We start from the raw sequence: 22,236 nt of genomic DNA, 5'->3' as shown, positions 1-22,236 counted from the left end.
TTGCAACCCCTTGCATGCATTGCGCCGATCACGGCTGCAGCGGCATTCTGGATTGAGTCTCTGGAAGAGAACATTGGTTCAGCTACTCTGGACGACATTACGGACAGGCTTAGAGTCCTTAAACTAGCTAATTCATTCATTTCGGAGGCCGTAGTACATCTTACTAAACTTACGGCGAAAAATTCAGGATTCGCCATTCAGGCACGCAGGGCGCTGTGGCTAAAATCCTGGTCAGCTGATGTTACTTCTAAGTCTAAATTGCTTAATATACCTTTCAAAGGGCAGACCTTATTCGGGCCCGGGTTGAAAGAGATTATCGCTGACATTACAGGAGGTAAAGGCCATGCCCTGCCTCAGGACAAAGCCAAAGCCAAGACTAGACAGTCTAATTTTCGTTCCTTTCGTAATTTCAAAGCAGGAGCAGCATCAACTTCCTCTGCACCAAAACAGGAAGGAGCTGTTGCTCGCTACAGACAAGGCTGGAAACCTAACCAGTCCTGGAACAAGGGCAAGCAGACTAGGAAACCTGCTGCTGCCCCTAAAACAGCATGAATTGAGGGCCCCCGATCGGATCTAGTGGGGGGCAGACTTTCTCTCTTCGCCCAGGCTTGGGCAAGAGATGTTCAGGATCCCTGGGCGCTAGAGATAATATCTCAGGGATACCTTCTGGACTTCAAATACTCTCCTCCAAGAGAGAGATTTCATCTGTCAAGATTGTCAACAATCCAGACAAAGAAAGAGGCGTTTCTACGCTGCGTACAAGAGCTCTTGTTAATGGGAGTAATCCATCCAGTTCCACGATCGGAACAGGGACAGGGGTTTTACTCAAATCTGTTTGTGGTTCCCAAAAAAGAGGGAACTTTCAGACCAATCCTGGACTTAAAGATCCTAAACAAATTCCTAAGAGTTCCATCGTTCAAGATGGAGACTATTCGGACAATTTTACCTATGATCCAAGAGGGTCAATACATGACCACTGTAGATTTAAAAGATGCTTACCTTCACATACCGATTCACAAAGATCATTATCGGTACCTAAGGTTTGCCTTCCTAGACAGGCATTACCAGTTTGTGGCTCTTCCATTCGGATTGGCTACAGCTCCAAGAATCTTCACAAAGGTTCTGGGTGCTCTTCTGGCGGTACTAAGACCGCGGGGAATCTCGGTAGCTCCATACCTAGACGACATTCTGATACAAGCTTCAAGCTTTCAAACTGCCAAGTCTCATACAGAGTTAGTGCTGGCATTTCTAAGGTCACATGGATGGAAGGTGAACGAAAAGAAAAGTTCACTCGTTCCACTCACAAGAGTTCCCTTCCTGGGGACTCTTATAGATTCTGTAGAAATGAAGATTTACCTGACAGAGGACAGGCTAACAAGACTTCAAAGTGCTTGCCGCACCCTTCATTCCATTCAACACCCGTCAGTGGCTCAATGCATGGAGGTAATCGGCTTAATGGTAGCGGCAATGGACATAGTACCCTTTGCACGCTTACACCTCAGACCACTGCAACTGTGCATGCTAAGTCAGTGGAATGGGGATTACTCAGACTTATCCCCTTCTCTGAATCTGGATCAAGAGACCAGAAATTCTCTTCTATGGTGGCTTTCTCGGCCACATCTGTCCAGGGGGATGCCATTCAGCAGACCAGACTGGACAATTGTAACAACAGACGCCAGCCTTCTAGGTTGGGGTGCCGTCTGGAATTCTCTGAAGGCTCAGGGACAATGGAGTCAGGAGGAGAGTCTCCTGCCAATAAACATTCTGGAATTGAGAGCAGTTCTCAATGCCCTCCTGGCTTGGCCCCAGTTGACAACTCGGGGGTTCATCAGGTTTCAGTCGGACAACATCACGACTGTAGCTTACATCAACCATCAGGGAGGGACAAGAAGCTCCCTAGCTATGATGGAAGTATCAAAGATAATTTGCTGGGCAGAGTCTCACTCTTGCCACCTGTCAGCAATCCACATCCCGGGAGTGGAGAACTGGGAGGCGGATTTCTTAAGTCGTCAGACTTTTCATCCGGGGGAGTGGGAACTTCATCCGGAGGTCTTTGCCCAAATACTTCGACGTTGGGGCAAACCAGAGATAGATCTCATGGCGTCTCGACAGAACGCCAAGCTTCCTCGTTACGGGTCCAGATCCAGGGATCCAGGAGCAGTCCTGATAGATGCTCTGACAGCACCTTGGGACTTCAGGATGGCTTACGTGTTTCCACCCTTCCCGTTGCTTCCTCGATTGATTGCCAGAATCAAACAAGAGAGAGCATCAGTGATTCTAATAGCACCTGCGTGGCCACGCAGGACTTGGTATGCAGACCTGGTGGACATGTCATCCTGTCCACCTTGGTCTCTACCTCTGAAACAGGACCTTCTGATACAGGGTCCCTTCAAACATCAAAATCTAACTTCTCTGAAGCTGACTGCTTGGAAATTGAACGCTTGATTTTATCAAGACGTGGATTTTCTGAGTCAGTTATTGATACCTTAATACAGGCTAGGAAACCTGTTACCAGAAAGATTTACCATAAGATATGGCGTAAATACCTATATTGGTGTGAATCCAAAGGTTACTCTTGGAGTAAGGTTAGGATTCCTAGGATATTGTCTTTTCTACAAGAAGGTTTAGAAAAGGGTTTATCTGCTAGTTCATTAAAGGGACAGATCTCAGCTCTGTCCATTCTGTTACACAAACGTCTGTCAGAAGTTCCTGACGTCCAGGCTTTTTGTCAGGCTTTGGCCAGAATTAAGCCTGTGTTTAAAACTGTTGCTCCACCATGGAGTTTAAACCTTGTTCTTAATGTTTTACAGGGCGTTCCGTTTGAACCCCTTCATTCCATTGATATAAAGTTGTTATCTTGGAAAGTTCTATTTTTAATGGCTATTTCCTCGGCTCGAAGAGTCTCTGAATTATCAGCCTTACATTGTGATTCTCCTTATTTGATTTTTCATTCGGATAAGGTAGTCCTGCGTACTAAACCTGGGTTCTTACCTAAGGTAGTTACTAACAGGAATATCAATCAAGAGATTGTTGTTCCTTCCTTATGCCCAAATCCTTCAAAGAAGGAACGTCTACTGCACAACCTGGATGTAGTCCGTGCTCTAAAATTTTACTTACAGGCAACTAAGGAATTTCGACAAACGTCTTCTCTGTTTGTCATTTACTCTGGGCAGAGGAGAGGTCAAAAAGCTTCCGCTACCTCTTTCTTTTTGGCTTCGTAGCATAATTCGTTTAGCTTATGAGACTGCTGGACAGCAGCCTCCTGAAAGAATTACAGCTCATTCTACTAGAGCTGTGGCTTCCACTTGGGCCTTCAAGAATGAGGCCTCTGTTGAACAGATTTGCAAGGCTGCAACTTGGTCTTCGCTTCATACTTTTTCCAAATTTTACAAATTTGACACTTTTGCTTCATCAGAGGCTATTTTTGGGAGAAAGGTTCTTCAGGCAGTGGTTCCTTCTGTATAAAGAGCCTGCCTATCCCTCCCGTCATCCGTGTACTTTTGCTTTGGTATTGGTATCCCAGAAGTAATGATGACCCGTGGACTGATCACACTTAACAGAAGAAAACATAATTTATGCTTACCTGATAAATTCCTTTCTTCTGTAGTGTGATCAGTCCACGGCCCGCCCTGTTTTTAAGGCAGGTAAATATTTTTTGATTTATACTCCAGTCACCACTTCACCCTTGGCTTTTCCTTTCTCGTTGGTCCTTGGTCGAATGACTGGGGGTGACGTAGAGGGGAGGAGCTATATGCAGCTCTGCTGGGTGAATCCTCTTGCACTTCCTGTTGGGGAGGAGTAATATCCCAGAAGTAATGATGACCCGTGGACTGATCACACTACAGAAGAAAGGAATTTATCAGGTAAGCATAAATTATGTTTTTTTTATTTGCTTTTCACAACAGGAGACTGCTAGATAGCGCTGCGGAATCTGTTGGCGCTCTACAAATACCTGATAATAGTTCATGTGGGCCATATAGATAACATTGTGTTCACGTCTGAGGAGTTAAGAGTTAGCCCAACACAGTACTAAATGCAAATCAATATATAATAAATAAAAAGCCATGTGATCAGGGGGCTGTCAGAAGATGCTTAGGTCATCACAGAGGTAAAAAGTATTAATAGAACTGTTGGCTGTGCAAAACTGGGGAATGGGTAATAAAGGGATTATCTATCTTTTAAAACAATAAAAATTATATTGTAGACTGTCCCTTTAAAATAATGGAGCAAGATTTAATTAATTAGGGTCAGTGACTTTCTGTGAACCATGGAATAGATGCAATATCATTTAAAGTTAATAAAAAATAAATAAAAAAAGAATAAATTAAATATATAAACACACACACTATGATTTGACTCTCTAAATGTAATATAATAGCAGTGTGTCTGTATTTTAGAAGAGGATTATTAAAAGTATATAAAATCAAAATGTGTAGGTTTTTTGTTTTGTTTATCATTTTTCAGATATTTAAAATTGTATTCTCTATTATCAAAATTGCATTGTTCTCTTGTTGTTTGTTGAAAAGATATCTAGATAGGCAGCGTGCATATTTCTGCAGCACTACATGACATGAATATAGTGCTGCCATCTAGTGCTCTTGCTATATTGCAGCAGTTTTGCTACAGACACATGCACAATCCTTTCATTCCCTTTTTGCTTTTCAACAAAGGATAGCAAGAAAATTAGATAATAGAAGTAAATGGTAAAGTTGTTTAAAATGGTATATTCTGACGTACAATTTTTTTTTTTTGTCATTTTAAGCTCTGTTAATCATCTTCTCTCTTACAGCCGGTAGCTGAACCTATCCCCATATGCAGTTTCTGTCTGGGAACAAAGGAGCAAAACAGAGATAAGAAACAAGAAGAACTTATATCATGTGCAGACTGTGGAAACAGCGGTGAGTACAATTGATATCACTGTACATTTAGTTTCCAAATGTGTCCCTTTTTCTATTGGTCAAACAGCATATTGTCACCCTCTGCCTCTTAATCCCAAGTAAGTGATATACTTAGACGTTATTCATTGAGACAGTGAACATAAAATCTTTCTGTAGTTTTACACTGGCAGACTTTCACATGCTTTGTTTCCTTCTCTGCTTAGGGCATCCATCCTGTCTGAAGTTTTCCCCAGAGCTGACAGTACGTGTTAAAGCACTGCGCTGGCAATGCATTGAATGCAAGACGTGCAGCTCATGCCGTGACCAAGGAAAAAATGCTGTGAGTGTTTCTTATCCCAAACTCACACCTGTCTTTTGACATTTTGACACAATTTACTTGATCAAATATTTAAGAAGAAAAAAAGTGGAAGTGAAAAATTGTGTTCAGATTTTTTTGTGTGGTTATCTTTATGAAAATATATTAATTTCTTTAACAAGATATGACAAGTCCACGGATTTCATCCTTATATGATTACGCCTCCTGGTCAGCAGGAATTGGCAATGAGCACCACAGCAGAGCTGTATATATAGCTCCTTCCTTCCCTCCCACCCAGTCATTCTCTTTGCCTGTGTTAGTGATAGGAAGAGGTAAAGTGAGGTGTTAGTTTAGATTTCTCTTGTTAAGTGTATCCAATCCACGGATCATCCATTACTTGTGGGATATTCTCCTTCCCAACAGGAAGTTGCAAGAGGATCACCCACAGCAGAGCTGCTATATAGCTCCTCCCCTCACTGCCATATCGAGTCATTCTCTTGCAACTCTCAACTAAGATGGAGGTCGTAAGAGGACTGTGGTGTTTTATACTTAGTTTATTTCTTCAATCAAAAGTTTGTTATTTTTAAATGGTACCGGAGTGTACTGTTTATCTCAGGCAGTATTTAGAAGAAGAATCTGCCTGCGTTTTCTATGATCTTAGCAGAAGTAACTAAGATCCTTTGCTGTTCTCACATATTCTGAGGAGTGAGGTAACTTCAGAGGGGGAATAGCGTGCAGGTTTTCCTGCAATAAGGTATGTGCAGTTAAAATATTTTTCTAGGGATGGAATTTGCTAGAAAATGCTGCTGATACCGAAGTAATGTAAGTAAAGCCTTAAATGCAGTGATAGCGACTGGTATCAGGCTTATTAATAGAGATACATACTCTTATAAAAGTGTATTTTAAAACGTTTGCTGGCATGTTTAAAAGCAGTTGTGCTTTTTCAGATTCAATGGATAAAAAATTGGAGGGTTACCTTAAGAAAATGTTTATTCAATAAGGTTTTATTTTACAGCCCCTTGCATGCATTGCGCCTGTCACTGCTGCGGCGGCATTCTGGTTTGAGGCCCTGGAAGAGGCCATCCAGACAGCTCCATTGAATGAAATTTTTGACAAGCTTAGAACGCTTAAGCTAGCTAACTCATTTGTTTCTGATGCCATTGTTCATTTGACTAAACTAACGGCTAAGAATTCCGGATTCGCCATCCAGGCGCGTAGGGCGCTATGGCTTAAATCCTGGTCAGCTGACGTGACTTCAAAGTCTAAATTACTCAACATTCCTTTCAAGGGGCAGACCTTATTCGGGCCTGGCTTGAAGGAAATTATTGCTGACATTACTGGAGGCAAGGGTCATACCCTTCCTCAGGACAGGGCCAAATCAAAGGCCAAACAGTCTAATTTTCGTGCCTTTCGAAATTTCAAGGCAGGAGCAGCATCAACTTCCTCCGCTTCAAAACAAGAGGGAACTGTTGCTCATTCCAGACAGGCCTGGAAACCTAACCAGTCCTGGAACAAGGGCAAACAGGCCAGGAAGCCTGCTGCTGCCCCCAAGACAGCATGAAGGAATGGCCCCCTATCCGGAAACGGATCTAGTGGGGGGGCAGACTTTCTCTCTTCGCCCAGGCGTGGGCAAGAGATGTTCAGGATCCCTGGGCGTTGGAGATCATATCTCAGGGATATCTTCTGGACTTCAAAGCTTCTCCTCCACAAGGGAGATTTCATCTTTCAAGGTTATCATCAAACCAGATAAAGAAAGAGGCATTCCTAAGCTGTGTGCAAGACCTCCTAGTAATGGGAGTGATCCATCCAGTTCCGCGGACGGAACAAGGACAGGGATTTTATTCAAATCTGTTTGTGGTTCCCAAGAAAGAGGGAACCTTCAGACCAATCTTGAATCTAAAGATCTTAAACAAATTCCTCAGAGTTCCATCATTCAAAATGGAAACTATTCGGACCATCCTACCCATGATCCAAGAGGGTCAGTACATGACCACAGTGGACTTAAAGGATGCCTACCTTCACATACCGATTCACAAAGATCATCATCGGTTCCTAAGGTTTGCCTTTCTAGACAGGCATTACCAATTTGTAGCTCTTCCCTTCGGGTTGGCCACTGCCCCGAGAATTTTTACAAAGGTTCTGGGCTCACTTCTGGTGGTTCTAAGACCGCGAGGCATAGCGGTGGCTCCTTACCTGGACGATATCCTGATACAGGCGTCAAGCTTTCAAATTGCCAAGTCTCATACAGAGATAGTTCTGGCATTTCTGAGGTCGCATGGGTGGAAAGTGAACGTGGAAAAGAGTTCTCTATCACCACTCACAAGAGTCTCCTTCCTAGGGACTCTTATGGATTCTGTAGAGATGAAAATTTACCTGACGGAGTTCAGGTTATCAAAACTTCTAAATGCTTGCCGTGTCCTTCATTCCATTCCATGCCCATCAGTGGCTCAGTGCATGGAAGTAATCGGCTTAATGGTAGCGGCAATGGACATAGTGCCATTTGCGCGCCTACATCTCAGACCGCTGCAATTATGCATGCTAAGTCACTGGAATGGGGATTACTCAGATTTGTCCCCTCTACTAAATCTGGATCAAGAGACCAGAGATTCTCTTCTCTGGTGGCTTTATCGGGTCCATCTGTCCAAGGGTATGACCTTTCGCAGGCCAGATTGGACGATTGTAACAAGAGATGCCAGCCTTCTAGGTTGGGGCGCAGTCTGGAACTCCCTGAAGGCTCAGGGATCGTGGACTCAGGAGGAGAAACTCCTCCCAATAAATATTCTGGAGTTAAGAGCAATATTCAATGCTCTTCTAGCTTGGCCTCAGTTGGCAACATTGAGGTTCATCAGATTTCAGTCGGACAACATCACGACTGTGGCTTACATCAACCATCAAGGGGGCACCAGGAGTTCCCTAGCGATGTTAGAAGTCTCAAAGATAATTCGCTGGGCAGAGTCTCACTCTTGCCACCTGTCAGCGATCCACATCCCAGGCGTAGAGAACTGGGAGGCGGATTTTCTAAGTCGTCAGACTTTTCATCCGGGGGAGTGGGAACTCCATCCGGAGGTGTTTGCTCAACTGGCCCATCGTTGGGGCAAACCAGAACTGGATCTCATGGCGTCTCGCCAGAACGCCAAGCTTCCTTGTTACGGATCCGGGTCCAGGGACCCAGAAGCGACGCTGATAGATGCTCTAGCAGCTCCTTGGTTCTTCAACCTGGCCTATGTGTTTCCACCGTTTCCTCTGCTCCCTCGACTGATTGCCAAAATCAAACAGGAGAGAGCATCAGTGATTCTGATAGCGCCTGCGTGGCCACGCAGGACCTGGTATGCAGACCTAGTGGACATGTCATCTCTTCCACCATGGACTCTGCCTCTGAGGCAGGACCTTCTAATACAAGGTCCTTTCAATCATCCAAATCTACTTTCTCTGAGACTGACTGCATGGAGATTGAACGCTTGATTCTATCAAGGCGTGGCTTCTCCGAGTCAGTCATTGATACCTTAATACAGGCTCGGAAGCCTGTCACCAGGAAAATCTACCATAAGATATGGCGTAAATATCTTTATTGGTGTGAATCCAAGGGTTACTCATGGAGTAAGGTTAGGATTCCTAGGATATTGTCCTTTGTACAAACCCTCTTGGAGAAAGGCTTATCAGCTAGTTCTTTAAAAGGACAGATCTCTGCTCTGTCCTTTTGCACAAGCGTCTGGCAGAAGTTCCAGACGTCCAGGCATTTTGTCAGGCTTTGGTTAGGATTAAGCCTGTGTTTAAAACTGTTGCTCCCCCGTGGAGCTTAAACTTGGTTCTTAAAGTTTTTCAGGGAGTTCAGTTTGAACCCCTTCATTCCATTGATATTAAACTTTTAGCTTGGAAAGTTCTGTTTTTGATGGCTATTTCCTCGGCTCGAAGAGTCTCTGAGTTATCTGCCTTACATTGTGATTCTCCTTATCTGATTTTTCATTCAGACAAGGTAGTTCTGCGTACCAAACCTGGGTTTTTACCTAAGGTGGTTTCTAACAGGAATATCAATCAAGAGATTGTTGTTCCATCATTGTGTCCTAATCCTTCAAAGAAGGAACGTCTTTTGCATAATCTGGACGTAGTCCGTGCCTTGAAGTTTTACTTACAGGCTACTAAAGATTTTCATCAAACATCTGCCCTGTTTGTCGTTTACTCTGGACAGAGGAGAGGTCAAAAAGCTTCGGCAACCTCTCTCTCTCCTTTTGGCTTCGGAGCATAATACGCTTAGCCTATGAGACTGCTGGACAGCAGCCCCCTGAAAGGATTACAGCTCATTCTACTAGAGCTGTGGCTTCCACCTGGGCCTTTAAAAATGAGGCCTCTGTTGAACAGATTTGCAAGGCTGCGACTTGGTCTTCGCTTCACACCTTTTCAAAATTTTACAAATTTGACACTTTTGCTTCTTCGGAGGCTGTTTTTGGGAGAGAGGTTCTACAGGCAGTGGTTCCTTCCGTTTAATCCTGCCTTGTCCCTCCCATCATCTGTGTACTTTAGCTTTGGTATTGGTATCCCACAAGTAATGGATGATCCATGGACTGGATACACTTAACAAGAGAAAACATAATTTATGCTTACCTGATAAATGTATTTCTCTTGTAGTGTATCCAGTCCACGGCCCGCCCTGTCCTTTTAAGGCAGGTCTAAATTTCAATTAAACTACAGTCACCACTGCACCCTATGGTTTCTCCTTTCTCGTCTTGTTTCGGTCGAATGACTGGATATGGCAGTGAGGGGAGGAGCTATATAGCAGCTCTGCTGTGGGTGATCCTCTTTCAACTTCCTGTTAGGAAGGAGAATATACCAAAAGTAATGGATGATCCGTGGACTGGATACACTACAAGATAAATAAATTTATCAGGTAAGCATAAATTATGTTTCTTCAATCAAGAAGTTTTTTTTTTTTTTAAATGGTGCCAGTGAGTACTATTTTTCTCGGGGAGAAATAGTCAATAACTTCCCAAGAGGAGTGGAGACATCTTATTTTCTGCCCTGATGTTGATGATCTTAGCAAACATTATCTAAGATCTTGCTGGTTCCCACAGAGTGGTTGAAGGTAGTGTAAAGAAACATCTTCAGTGTGGAGAACCGTGTCATGCTACAAGCAGCATTGAGGTATGTTCAGTCATTTGTTTCTGGAGAGACTAGATGCATCAGAACAGGCTGACATTATTCCCTAACTGGGGAGGGGTAATCAGTATGCACTATATGAAAGGAAATGGTGTACCTGGAATTCCCTTTTATTTTGATTACTTATCAGTGTGTTTGGTGTTTCAATATACTGTGTGGGCTGACGCTGGGAGATGCGGTTTGCTGCTTAAGGGCTGTCGTTATTATGTCATTATAACTGGCTTGGCAGAGAGCAATATTCCATGTTTGTCGCGCTTTTATTAAAGTGTGTGTATCAGAGTGGCACATGGCGTTTTATAGTGATTTAAGTTGGGAAACAGACATGTTGTTTTCTTTCATGTAATTGGCAAGAGTCCATGAGCTAGTGACATATGGGATATACAATCCTACCAGGAGGGGCAAAGTTTCCCAAACCTCAAAATGCCTATAAATACACCCCTCACCACACCCACAGTTCAGTTTGTGCTAAGATTTCTACGTTGATATGCGCTTCTCAGCATTGTTGAAGCCTGATTCCTGTCAGAGTACAGCGAATGTCAGAGGGATTTGAAGGGAGTATCACTTATTTGAATACGATGATTTCCCTAACTGGGGTCTATTTCATAGGTTCTCTGTTATCGGTCGTAGAGATTCATCTCCTACCTCCCTTTTCAGATCGACGATATACTCTCAATTTACCATTACCTCTACTAATAACTGTTTTAGTACTGGTTTGGCTATCTGCTATATGTGGATGGGTGTCTTTTGGTAAGTATGTTTCTCTTGTAAGGTGTATCCAGTCCACGGGTTCATCCATTACTTGTGGGATATTCTCCTTCCCAACAGGAAGCTGCAAGAGGACACCCACAGCAGAGCTGTCTATATAGCTCCTCCCCTAACTGCCACCCCCAGTCATTCTCTTGCAGCTCTCGACAAGAAAGGAAGTATCAAGAGAGATGTGGTGACTTAGTGTAGTTTTACCTTCAATCAAAATTTTCTTATTTTAAACGGTACCGGGGTTGTACTGTTTTACTCTCAGGCAGAAATTAGAAGAAGAATCTGCCTGGAGGTTTGATGATCTTAGCGGTTTGTAACTAAGGTCCATTGCTGTTCTCACGCATAACTGAAGAGTATGGCAAAGACTCCAGTTGGGGGAACGGTTTGCAGATTACCTGCTTTGAGGTATGTTCAGTATATTTATTTCTAGAGAGTTAAGGTCTAGAAAATGCTGACAGAGCCTTGCATAATTGAGGTAAGCCTGATGCAGTGATTTAACGACTGGGATCATGCTTACAAAAAAGGATAATATTCATGTTAATACTCATATTTCTTAGTGACAAAACGTTTACTTGTTATATAGAAAGAACATTTTTTCTCTGAGGGTGATCGGTTTTTTTGGGGCCTCGTTTCCACATGGCTAGTCAGATACTCCTAGGAGTATTTTCTTAAGGCCCTCTGACATTGAGTGCATGGTGGGAGGGGCCTATTTTCGCACTCTAGATGCGCAGTTCATATTCAGACTGAGACATCCAGCTTCCCTAAAGGAGTCCTCTGGCATCTGAGGACCACTATAGAGGGCTTATTCCCTTCCTAAATCGTATTTGAGGGCAGGTAAGAGCCACAGCAGAGCTGTGGCAAGGTGTTTAACTGTTTATTAACGTTTTTCAAATCCGATTTGGGGCCTAAAGGGTTAACCATCCATTTGCAAGTGGCTGCAATGCTGCTTTAGTCCCTTATACACACTGTAAAAAATTCGAAGAGTTTACTACTTTTTAACACTGTTTTGCAGTTTGTGATAGTTTTTTTTCTCTTAAAGGCACAGTACCGTTTTTATTTAATTGCTGTTCCACATTTATTAGTGTTTTACAAGCTTGCTGGTCTCATTACTAGTCTGTTAAACATGTCTGACATAGAGGAAACTCCTTGTTCAATATGTTTAGAAGCCATTGTGGAACCCCCTCTTAGAATGTGTACCAAATGTACTGAAATTTCTAAAACTTTTAAAGATCATATTATGGCATTTAAAGATTTATCACCAGAGGTTTCACAGACTGACAAAAGGGAGGTTATGCCATTTAGCTCTCCCCACGTGTCAGAACCTATTACTCCCGCTCAAGTGACGCCAAGTACATCTAGCGCGTCCAATGCGTTTACCTTACAAGACATGGCGGCAGTTATGAATAATACCCTCACAGAGGTATTGTCCAAACTGCCAGGGTTACAAGGAAAGCGAGACAGCTCTGGGGCTAGAACAAATACAGAGCTTTCTGAAGCTTTAGTAGATATGTCCGATATACCCTCACAATGCTCCGAAGCCGTGGCAAGGGATTTGCTATCTGAGGGTGAGATTTCAGATTCAGGGAAGACGTTACTTCAGTCCGATTCTGAAATGACAGCCTTTAAATTTAAGCTTGAACACCTCCGCTTATTGCTCAGGAAGGTTTTAGCGACTCTGGATGACTTTGACCCCTTTGTAGTTCCAGAGAAATTGTGTAAAATGGACAAATACTTTGCAGTGCCTGTTTACACTGATGTTTTTCCAGTCCCTAAGAAGAGGTTTTCGGAAATTATTACTAAGGAATGGGATAGACCAGGTGTACCGTTCTCTACCCCTCCTGCTTTTAAAAAGATGTTTCCCATAGATGCCGCCATACGAGACTCGTGGCAGACGGTCCCTAAGGTGGAGGGAGCAGTCTCTACCCTAGCTAAGCGTACAACTATCCCCGTCGAGGACAGTTGTGCTTTCTTAGATCCTATGGATAAAAAATTGGAGGGTCTCCTTAAGAAATTTTTTATCCATCAAGGTTTTATTCTCCAGCCTCTTGCATGCATTGCCCCAGTTACTGCTGCAGACGTTACTTCAAAGTCTAAGCTTCTTAACATCCCCTTCAAAGGACAGACCCTATTCGGGCAGGGCCTGAAGGAGTTCATTTCTGATATTACTGGAGGAAAAGGTCATGCCCTTCCTCAGGATAGGTCCAATAAATTAAGGACCAAACAGAATAATTTTCGTTCATTTCGAAACTTCAAGAGTGGCGCAGCTTCAGCTTCCTCTAATGCAAAGCAAGAGGGAAATTTCGCCCAGTCCAAACCAGTCTGGAGACTGAAGCAGGCCAAAAAACCTGCTGCCGCCTCTAAGACAGCATGAAGGAGTAGCCCCTGATCTGGGACCGGATCTAGTAGGGGGCAGACTTCCTCTCTTCGCCCAGGCTTGGGCAAGAGACGTCCAGGATCCCTGGGCATTAGAGATTGTTTCCCAGGGAAATCTTCTGGACTTCAAAGCTTCATCTCCAAAGGGGAGATGTCATCTCTCACAATTATCTGTAAACCAGATAAAGAGAGAGGCATTCTTACGTTGTGTTCAAGACCTTCTGGTTATGGGAGTGATCCACCCAGTTCCAAGGGAGGAACAGGGGCAGGGCTTTTATTCAAATCTGTTTATAGTTCCCAAAAAAGAGGGAACTTTAAGACCAATCTTGGATCTCAAGATCCTAAACAAATTTCTCAGGGTCCCATCCTTCAAGATCGAGACTATCCGAACCATCCTCCCTATGATCCAGGAGGGTCAATTTATGACTACCGTGGACTTAAAGGATGCTTATCTCCACATTCCGATTCACAGAGATCATCATCGGTTCCTTAGCTTCGCCTTCCTAGACAGGCATTACCAGTTTGTGGCTCTTCCCTTCGGGCTAGCCACGGCACCAAGAATCTTTACGAAGGTTCTAGGGTCCCTACTGGCAGTTCTAAGGCCACGAGGCATAGCGGTGGCTCCTTACCTAGACGACATTCTAATACAGACGTCGACTTTTCAAATCGCCAAGTCCCATACGGACATTGTTCTGGCCTTTCTGAGGTCTCACGGGTGGAAGGTGAACGAAGAAAAGAGTTCTCTCTCCCTTCTCACAAGAGTTTCCTTCCTAGGAACACTGATCAATTCAGTAGAAATGAATTTTTTTTCTGACAGAGGTCAGGTTATCAAAGTTTCTAACTTCCTCCCGTGCTCTTCATTCCACTTCACGGCCGTCAGTGGCTCAGTGTATGGAAGTAATCGGCCTAATGGTAGTGGCAATGGACATAGTTCCGTTTGCCCGCCTACATCTCTCAGACCACTGCAACTTTGCATGCTCAATCAGTGGAATGGGGACTACACAGATTTGTCCCCTCTGCTAAATCTGGATCAAGAGACCAGGGATTCTCTTCTCTGGTGGTTATCTCGGGTCCATCTGTCCAGGGGAATGAGCTTCCGCAGGCCAGAATGGACTATAGTGACGACAGATGCCAGCCTTCTGGGCTGGGGCGCAGTCTGGAACTCCCTGAAGGCTCAGGGTTCGTGGACTCGGGAGGAAGCCCTCCTTCCGATAAACATTCTGGAACTGAGAGCGATATCCAATGCTCTTCAGGCTTGGCCTCAACTAGCTGCGGTCAGGTTCATCAGATATCAGTCGGACAATATCATGACTGTAGCCTATATCAACCATCCGGGGGGAACAAGAAGCCCCCTGGCAATGTTGGAGGTTTCAAAGATAATTATATGGGCAGAGGTTCACTCTTGCCATCTCTCAGCTATCCATATCCCAGGAGTAGAGAACTGGGAGGCGGATTTTCTAAGTCGGCAGACTTTTCATCCGGGGGAGTGGGAGCTCCATCCGGAGGTATTTGCCCAGCTGATTCAACTATGGGGCAAACCAGAACTAGATCTGATGGTGTCTCGGCAGAACGCCAAGCTTCCTTGTTACGGGTCCAGGTCAAGGGATCCCCAGGCAGCGCTGATAGATGCTCTAGCAGTGCCCTGGTCCTTCAGCCTGGCTTATGTGTTCCCACCATTTCCTCTCCTCCCTCGTCTGATTGCCAAGATCAAGCAGGAGAGAGCTTCTGTGATTTTGATTGCACCTGTGTGGCCAGGCAGGACTTGGTATGCTGATCTGGTGGACATGTCATCCTTTCCACCATGGACTCTGCCGCTGAGGCAGGACCTTCCACTCCAAGGCCCATTCAAACATCCAAATCTAATTTCTCTGGCTGACTGCTTGGAGATTGAACGCTTGATTTTATCAAAACGTGGTTTCTCTGAGTCGGTCATTGATACCTTAATTCAGGCTTGAAAGCCTGTCACCAGGAAAATCTATCATAAGATATGGTGTAAATATCTTCATTGGTATGAATCCAAGGGTTACTCATGGAGTAAGGTCAGGATTCCTAGGATATTATCCTTTCTCCAAGAAGGATTGGAGAAGGGATTGTCGGCTAGTTCCTTAAAGGGACAGATTTCTGCTCTGTCCTTCTGTGCAAGCGTCTGGCAGATGTTCCAGACGAGCTAAGTGGGGGGAGGGGAGCGCTCTGGTGTGAGCTGTGAGTAGGATTGTGGTTAGATGTGTTTTATGTGAGCCAATCTTTGATTGGTGTCAGTGGTGAATAAAATAAAATAATAATATAGTGAATAACTAAATCAAAATAATATATAACCAATCTTTGATTGGGATATATTTCTAATATATCTAGTGAAGTGTGAGATAGTTATCTCAAATAGTATAACCAATCTTTGATTGGGATATATTTTCTAATATATCTAATATATCTAGTGAAGTGTGAGATAGTTATCTCAAATAGTGTATGAGACTATTATCTCGAATGTTAACAATGTGTGTCACTCTAAACTATATGACTAGGTTTGATAGAATAAATTCGGTGCCCTTCTTGGGGGTATTAAAACCACATTAATATAAATTGGAAATGAGACGATATATTCAGATAAGTGTTCATATAATTTTACTAAGCAATATTTAAAAGATAATTTGTTTTATACATTGACTTATTGATAACCATATAAAAGTGTAATCATAAAATACAAAATGCTAAATAGCAGTTACGTTATACTCGCCAAATATTTCTTATAGGTCAGCGACTCTAAAATACTAAGAATGACTTATCTCCTAGAACTCATTAATGTTAGCAATGGTGCTGGTGATTGTATTGTGTATACAATCGCTATAGATGTGCAGCTTGTAGGATAATAAACATTGATGTCAATACAGAGACAATTCCTTAAAAGATATATATATATATATATATATATATATATATATATATATATATATATATATATATATATATATATATATATATATATTCCTTGACTGATATATGTGGAAAACAGATGTAAATGCACATCAGATGTAAATGTACATCAAATCCAATGGCGATTGTGAATGTTAGCGTTAATGGTAACAGTGTTAATGATCCTGGTTAAAAACCTATAGTTAAATATGTATAGGTATACGTTGGTCGTCAAATGACAGTTCTGTGAATAATATGATGTATGAGTTGTGGCCACAACTATTTGTATTTATCCAAGGGTATTTGTCCCTGTTAAAAATGCTCTCTGTTCAGAGCGTTTGTTTATAGTATAAAATGTCACTGTTAAAAATGGCTCAAAATCTGAGCATGTGAGTCAAACGGCGTGAAGCAGTGCTCCCCCTTGCCGTACTACTGATTTCCCTTACCTCCTCTTCAATATTGTCGGTGTTCAGAAGGTTACCTGGCAGGTTTCTGCTGCGGGTTTGTTGATTCTTTTTCTTTTCGGCGTCTCACCGTTTTGAACAGAGAGCATTTTTAACAGGGACAAATACCCTTGGATAAATACAAATAGTTGTGGCCACAACTCATACATCATATTATTCACAGAACTGTCATTTGACGATCAACGTATACCTATACATATTTAACTATAGGTTTTTAACCAGGATCATTAACACTGTTACCATTAACGCTAACATTCACAATCGCCATTGGATTTGATGTACATTTACATCTGATGTGCATTTACATCTGTTTTCCACATATATCAGTCAAGGAATATATATATATATCTTTTAAGGAATTGTCTCTGTATTGACATCAATGTTTATTATCCTACAAGCTGCACATCTATAGCGATTGTATACACAATACAATCACCAGCACCATTGCTAACATTAATGAGTTCTAGGAGATAAGTCATTCTTAGTATTTTAGAGTCGCTGACCTATAAGAAATATTTGGCGAGTATAACGTAACTGCTATTTAGCATTTTGTATTTTATGATTACACTTTTATATGGTTATCAATAAGTCAATGTATAAACAAATTATCTTTTAAATATTGCTTAGTAAAATTATATGAACACTTATCTGAATATATCGTCTCATTTCCAATTTATATTAATGTGGTTTTAATACCCCCAAGAAGGGCACCGAATTTATTCTATCAAACCTAGTCATATAGTTTAGAGTGACACACATTGTTAACATTCGAGATAATAGTCTCATACACTATTTGAGATAACTATCTCACACTTCACTAGATATATTAGATATATTAGAAAATATATCCCAATCAAAGATTGGTTATACTATTTGAGATAACTATCTCACACTTCACTAGATATATTAGAAATATATCCCAATCAAAGATTGGTTATATATTATTTCTCCAACATAGGTGTGTCCGGTCCACGGCGTCATCCTTATTTGTGGGATATTCTCTTCCCCAACAGGAAATGGCAAAGAGCCCAGCAAAGCTGGTCACATGATCCCTCCTAGGCTCCGCCTACCCCAGTCATTCTCTTTGCCGTTGTACAGGCAACATCTCCACGGAGATGGCTTAGAGTTTTTTAGTGTTTAACTGTAGTTTTTATTATTCAATCAAGAGTTTGTTATTTTAAAATAGTGCTGGTATGTACTATTTACTCTGAAACAGAAAAGAGATGAAGATTTCTGTTTGTATGAGGAAAATGATTTTAGCAACCGTTACTAAAATCCATGGCTGTTCCACACAGGACTGTTGAGAGGAATTAACTTCAGTTGGGGGAACAGTGAGCAGTCTTTTGCTGCTTGAGGTATGACACATTCTAACAAGACGATGTAATGCTGGAAGCTGTCATTTTCCCTATGGGATCCGGTAAGCCATTTTTATTCAGACAGTAAATAAGGGCTTCACAAGGGCTTATTAAGACTGTAGACATTTTCTGGGCTAAATCGATCATATTTACACATATTTAGCCTTGAGGAATCATTTAATCTGGGTATTTTTTGTAAAATAATATCGGCAGGCACTGTTTTAGACACCTTATTCTATAGGGGCTTTCCCTAATCATAGTCAGAGCCTCATTTTCGCGCCGGTATGGCGCACTTGTTTTTGAGAACAGCATGACATGCAGCTGCATGTGTGTGGAGCTCTGATACATAGAAAAGTCTTTCTGAAGGCATCATTTGGTATCGTATTCCCCTTTGGGCTTGGTTGGGTCTCAGCAAAGCAGATTCCAGGGACTGTAAAGGGGTTAAATATAAAAACGGCTCCGGTTCCGTTATTTTAAGGGTTAAAGCTTCCAAATTTGGTGTGCAATACTTTTAAGGCTTTAAGACACTGTGGTGAAATTTTGGTGAATTTTGAACAATTCCTTCATACTTTTTCGCAATTGCAGTAATAAAGTGTGTTCAGTTTAAAATTTAAAGTGACAGTAACGGTTTTATTTTAAAACGTTTTTTGTGCTTTGTTATCAAGTTTATGCCTGTTTAACATGTCTGAACTACCAGATAGATTGTGTTCTGACTGTGGGGAAGCCAAGGTTCCTTCTCATTTAAATAGACGTGATTTATGTCATAAAAAATTTAGTAAAAATGATGCCCAAGATGATTCCTCAAGTGAGGGGAGTAAGCATGGTACTGCATCATCCCCTCCTTCGTCTACACCAGTCTTGCCCATACAGGAGGCCCCTAGTACATCTAGCGCGCCAATACTCCTTACTATGCAACAATTAACGGCTGTAATGGATAATTCTATCAAAAACATTTTAGCCAATATGCCCACTTATCAGCAAAAGCGCGACTGCTCTGTTTTAGAAAATACTGAAGAGCATGAGGACGCTGATGATATTGTTTCTGAAGGGCCCCTACACCAGTCTGAGGGGGCCAGGGAAGGTTTTGTCTGAGGGAGAAATTTCAGATTCAGGAAAAATTTCTCAACAAGCTGAACCTGATGTGATTACTTTTAAATTTAAGTTGGAACATCTCCGCGCTCTGCTTAAGGAGGTGTTATCCAATTTGGATGATTGTGATTATCTGGTCATTCCAGAAACACTATGTAAAATGGACAAGTTCCTAGAGGCCCCGGGGCCCCCCGAAGCTTAGAAGATAGTTGTGCTTTCCAAGATCCTATGGATAAAAAATTAGAAGGTTTGCTAAAAAAGATGTTTGTTCAGCAAGGTTACCTTCTACAACCAATTGCATGCATTGTCCCTGTCACTACAGCCGCGTGTTTCTGGTTCGATGAGCTAGAAAAGGCGATTATTAGTAATTCTTCTTCTTATGAGGAGATTATGGACAGAATTCGTGCTCCTAAATTGGCTAATTCTTTCACCCTAGACGCCACCTTGCAATTGGCTAGGTTAGCGGCGAAAAATTCTGGGTTTGCTATTGTGGCGCGCAGAGCGCTTTGGTTAAAATCTTGGTCAGCGGATGCGTCTTCCAAGAACAAATTGTTTGACATTCCTTTCAAGGGGAAAACACTGTTTGGCCCTGACTTGAAAGAGATTATCTCTGATATCACTGGGGGCAAGGGCCACGCCCTTCCTCAGAATAGGTCTTTCAAGGCCAAAAATAAACCTAATTTTCGTCCCTTTCGCAGAAACGGACCAGCCCCAAGTGCTACGTCCTCTAAGCAGGAGGGTAATACTTCTCAAGCCAATCCAGCCTGGAGACCAATGCAAGGCTGGAACAAAGGAAAGCAGGCCAAGAAACCTGCCACTGCTCCCAAGACAGCATGAGATGCGGGCCCCCGATCCGGGACCGGATTTGGTGGGGGGCAGACTCTCTCTCTTCACTCAGGCTTGGGCAAGAGATGTTCTGGATCCTTGGGCGCTAGAAATAGTCTCCCAAGGTTATCTTCTGGAAGTGATTCATCCTGTTCCATTAAAAGAACGAGGGATGGGGTTCTACTCCAATCTGTTCGTAGTTCCCAAAAAAGAGGGAACGTTCAGACCAATCTTAGATCTCAAGATCCTAAACAAGTTTCTCAAGGTTCCATCGTCCAAAATGGAAACCATTCGAACTATCCTTCCATCCAGGAAGGTCAATTCTTGACCACGGTGGATTTAAAGGATGCGTATCTACATATTCCTGTCCACAAGGAACATCATCGGTTCCTAAGGTTCGCATTCCTGGACAAGCATTACCAGTTCGTGGCGCTTCCTTTCGGATTAGCCACTGCTCCAAGGATTTTCACAAAGGTACTAGGGTACCTTCTGGCGGTGCTAAGACCAAGGGGCATTGCTGTAGTACCTTACTTGGACGACATTCTGATTCAAGCGTCGTCCCTTCCTCAAGCAAAGGCTCACACGGACATAGTCCTGGCCTTTCTCAGATCTCACGGATGGAAAGTGAACGTGGAAAAGAGTTCTCTATCTCCGTCGACAAGAGTTCCCTTCTTGGGAACAATAATAGACTCCTTAGAAATGAGGATTTTTCTGACAGAAACCAGAAAAACAAAACTTCTAAACTCTTGTCGGATACTTCATTCCGTTCCTCTTCCTTCCATAGCGCAGTGCATGGAAGTGATAGGTTTGATGGTAGCGGCAATGGACATAGTTCCTTTTGCGCGCATTCATCTAAGACCATTACAACTGTGTATGCTCAGTCAGTGGAATGGGGACTATACAGACTTGTCTCCGAAGATACAAGTAAATCAGAGGACCAGAGACTCACTCCGTTGGTGGCTGTCCCTGGACAACCTGTCACAAGGGGTGACCTCCCGCAGACCAGAGTGGGTCATTGTCACGACCGACGCCAGTCTGATGGGCTGGGGCGCGGTCTGGGGATCCCTGAAAGCTCAGGGTCTTTGGTCTCGGGAAGAATCTCTTCTACCGATAAATATTCTGGAACTGAGAGCGATATTCAATGCTCTCAAGGCTTGGCCTCAGCTAGCGAGGGCCAAGTTCATACGTTTTCAATCAGACAACATGACGACTGTTGCGTACATCAACCATCAGGGGGGAACAAGGAGTTCCCTGGCGATGGAAGAAGTGACCAAAATCATTCAATGGGCGGAGACTCGCTCCTGCCACCTGTCTGCAATCCACATCCCAGGAGTGGAAAATTGGGAAGCGGATTTTCTGAGTCGTCAGACATTGCATCCGGGGGAGTGGGAACTCCATCCGGAAATCTTTGCCCAAATCACTCAACTGTGGGGCATTCCAGACATGGATCTGATGGCCTCTCGTCAGAACTTCAAGGTTCCTTGCTACGGGTCCAGATCCAGGGATCCCAAGGCGACTCTAGTAGATGCACTAGTAGCACCCTGGACCTTCAAACTAGCTTATGTATTCCCGCCGTTTCCTCTCATCCCCAGGCTGGTAGCCAGGATCAATCAGGAGAGGGCGTCGGTGATCTTGATAGCTCCTGCGTGGCCACGCAGGACTTGGTATGCAGATCTGGTGAATATGTCATCGGCTCCACCATGGAAGCTACCTTTGAGACGAGACCTTCTTGTTCAAGGTCCGTTCGAACATCCGAATCTGGTCCCACTCCAGCTGACTGCTTGGAGATTGAACGCTTGATCTTATCAAAGCGAGGGTTCTCAGATTCTGTTATTGATACTCTTGTTCAGGCCAGAAAGCCTGTAACTAGAAAAATTTACCACAAAATATGGAAAAAATATATCTGTTGGTGTGAATCTAAAGGATTCCCTTGGGACAAGGTAAAGATTCCTAGGATTCTATCCTTTCTTCAAGAAGGCTTGGAGAAAGGATTATCTGCAAGTTCCTTGAAGGGACAGATTTCTGCCTTGTCTGTGTTACTTCACAAAAAGCTGGCAGCTGTGCCAGATGTTCAAGCCTTTGTTCAGGCTCTGGTTAGAATCAAGCCTGTTTACAAACCTTTG

General features: G+C 43.0%; 1 protein-coding gene across 1 annotated transcript in view; it reads left to right on the top strand.

Annotated features, from left to right (window-relative positions):
- KAT6A (lysine acetyltransferase 6A) overlaps positions 1 to 22,236 on the top strand; it is a 646,904-nt gene that overhangs the window by 91,193 nt on the left and 533,475 nt on the right. The window contains 2 exon segments of the mRNA XM_053719413.1: positions 4,790 to 4,898; positions 5,102 to 5,217. Coding sequence (XP_053575388.1) covers positions 4,790 to 4,898; positions 5,102 to 5,217 — 225 coding nt within the window.

This window comes from Bombina bombina, chromosome 6 (genome assembly GCF_027579735.1).
Source record: "Bombina bombina isolate aBomBom1 chromosome 6, aBomBom1.pri, whole genome shotgun sequence".
Taxonomy (NCBI): Eukaryota; Metazoa; Chordata; class Amphibia; order Anura; family Bombinatoridae; genus Bombina; species Bombina bombina.
This window is presented reverse-complemented; position numbering and strand designations above follow the sequence as displayed.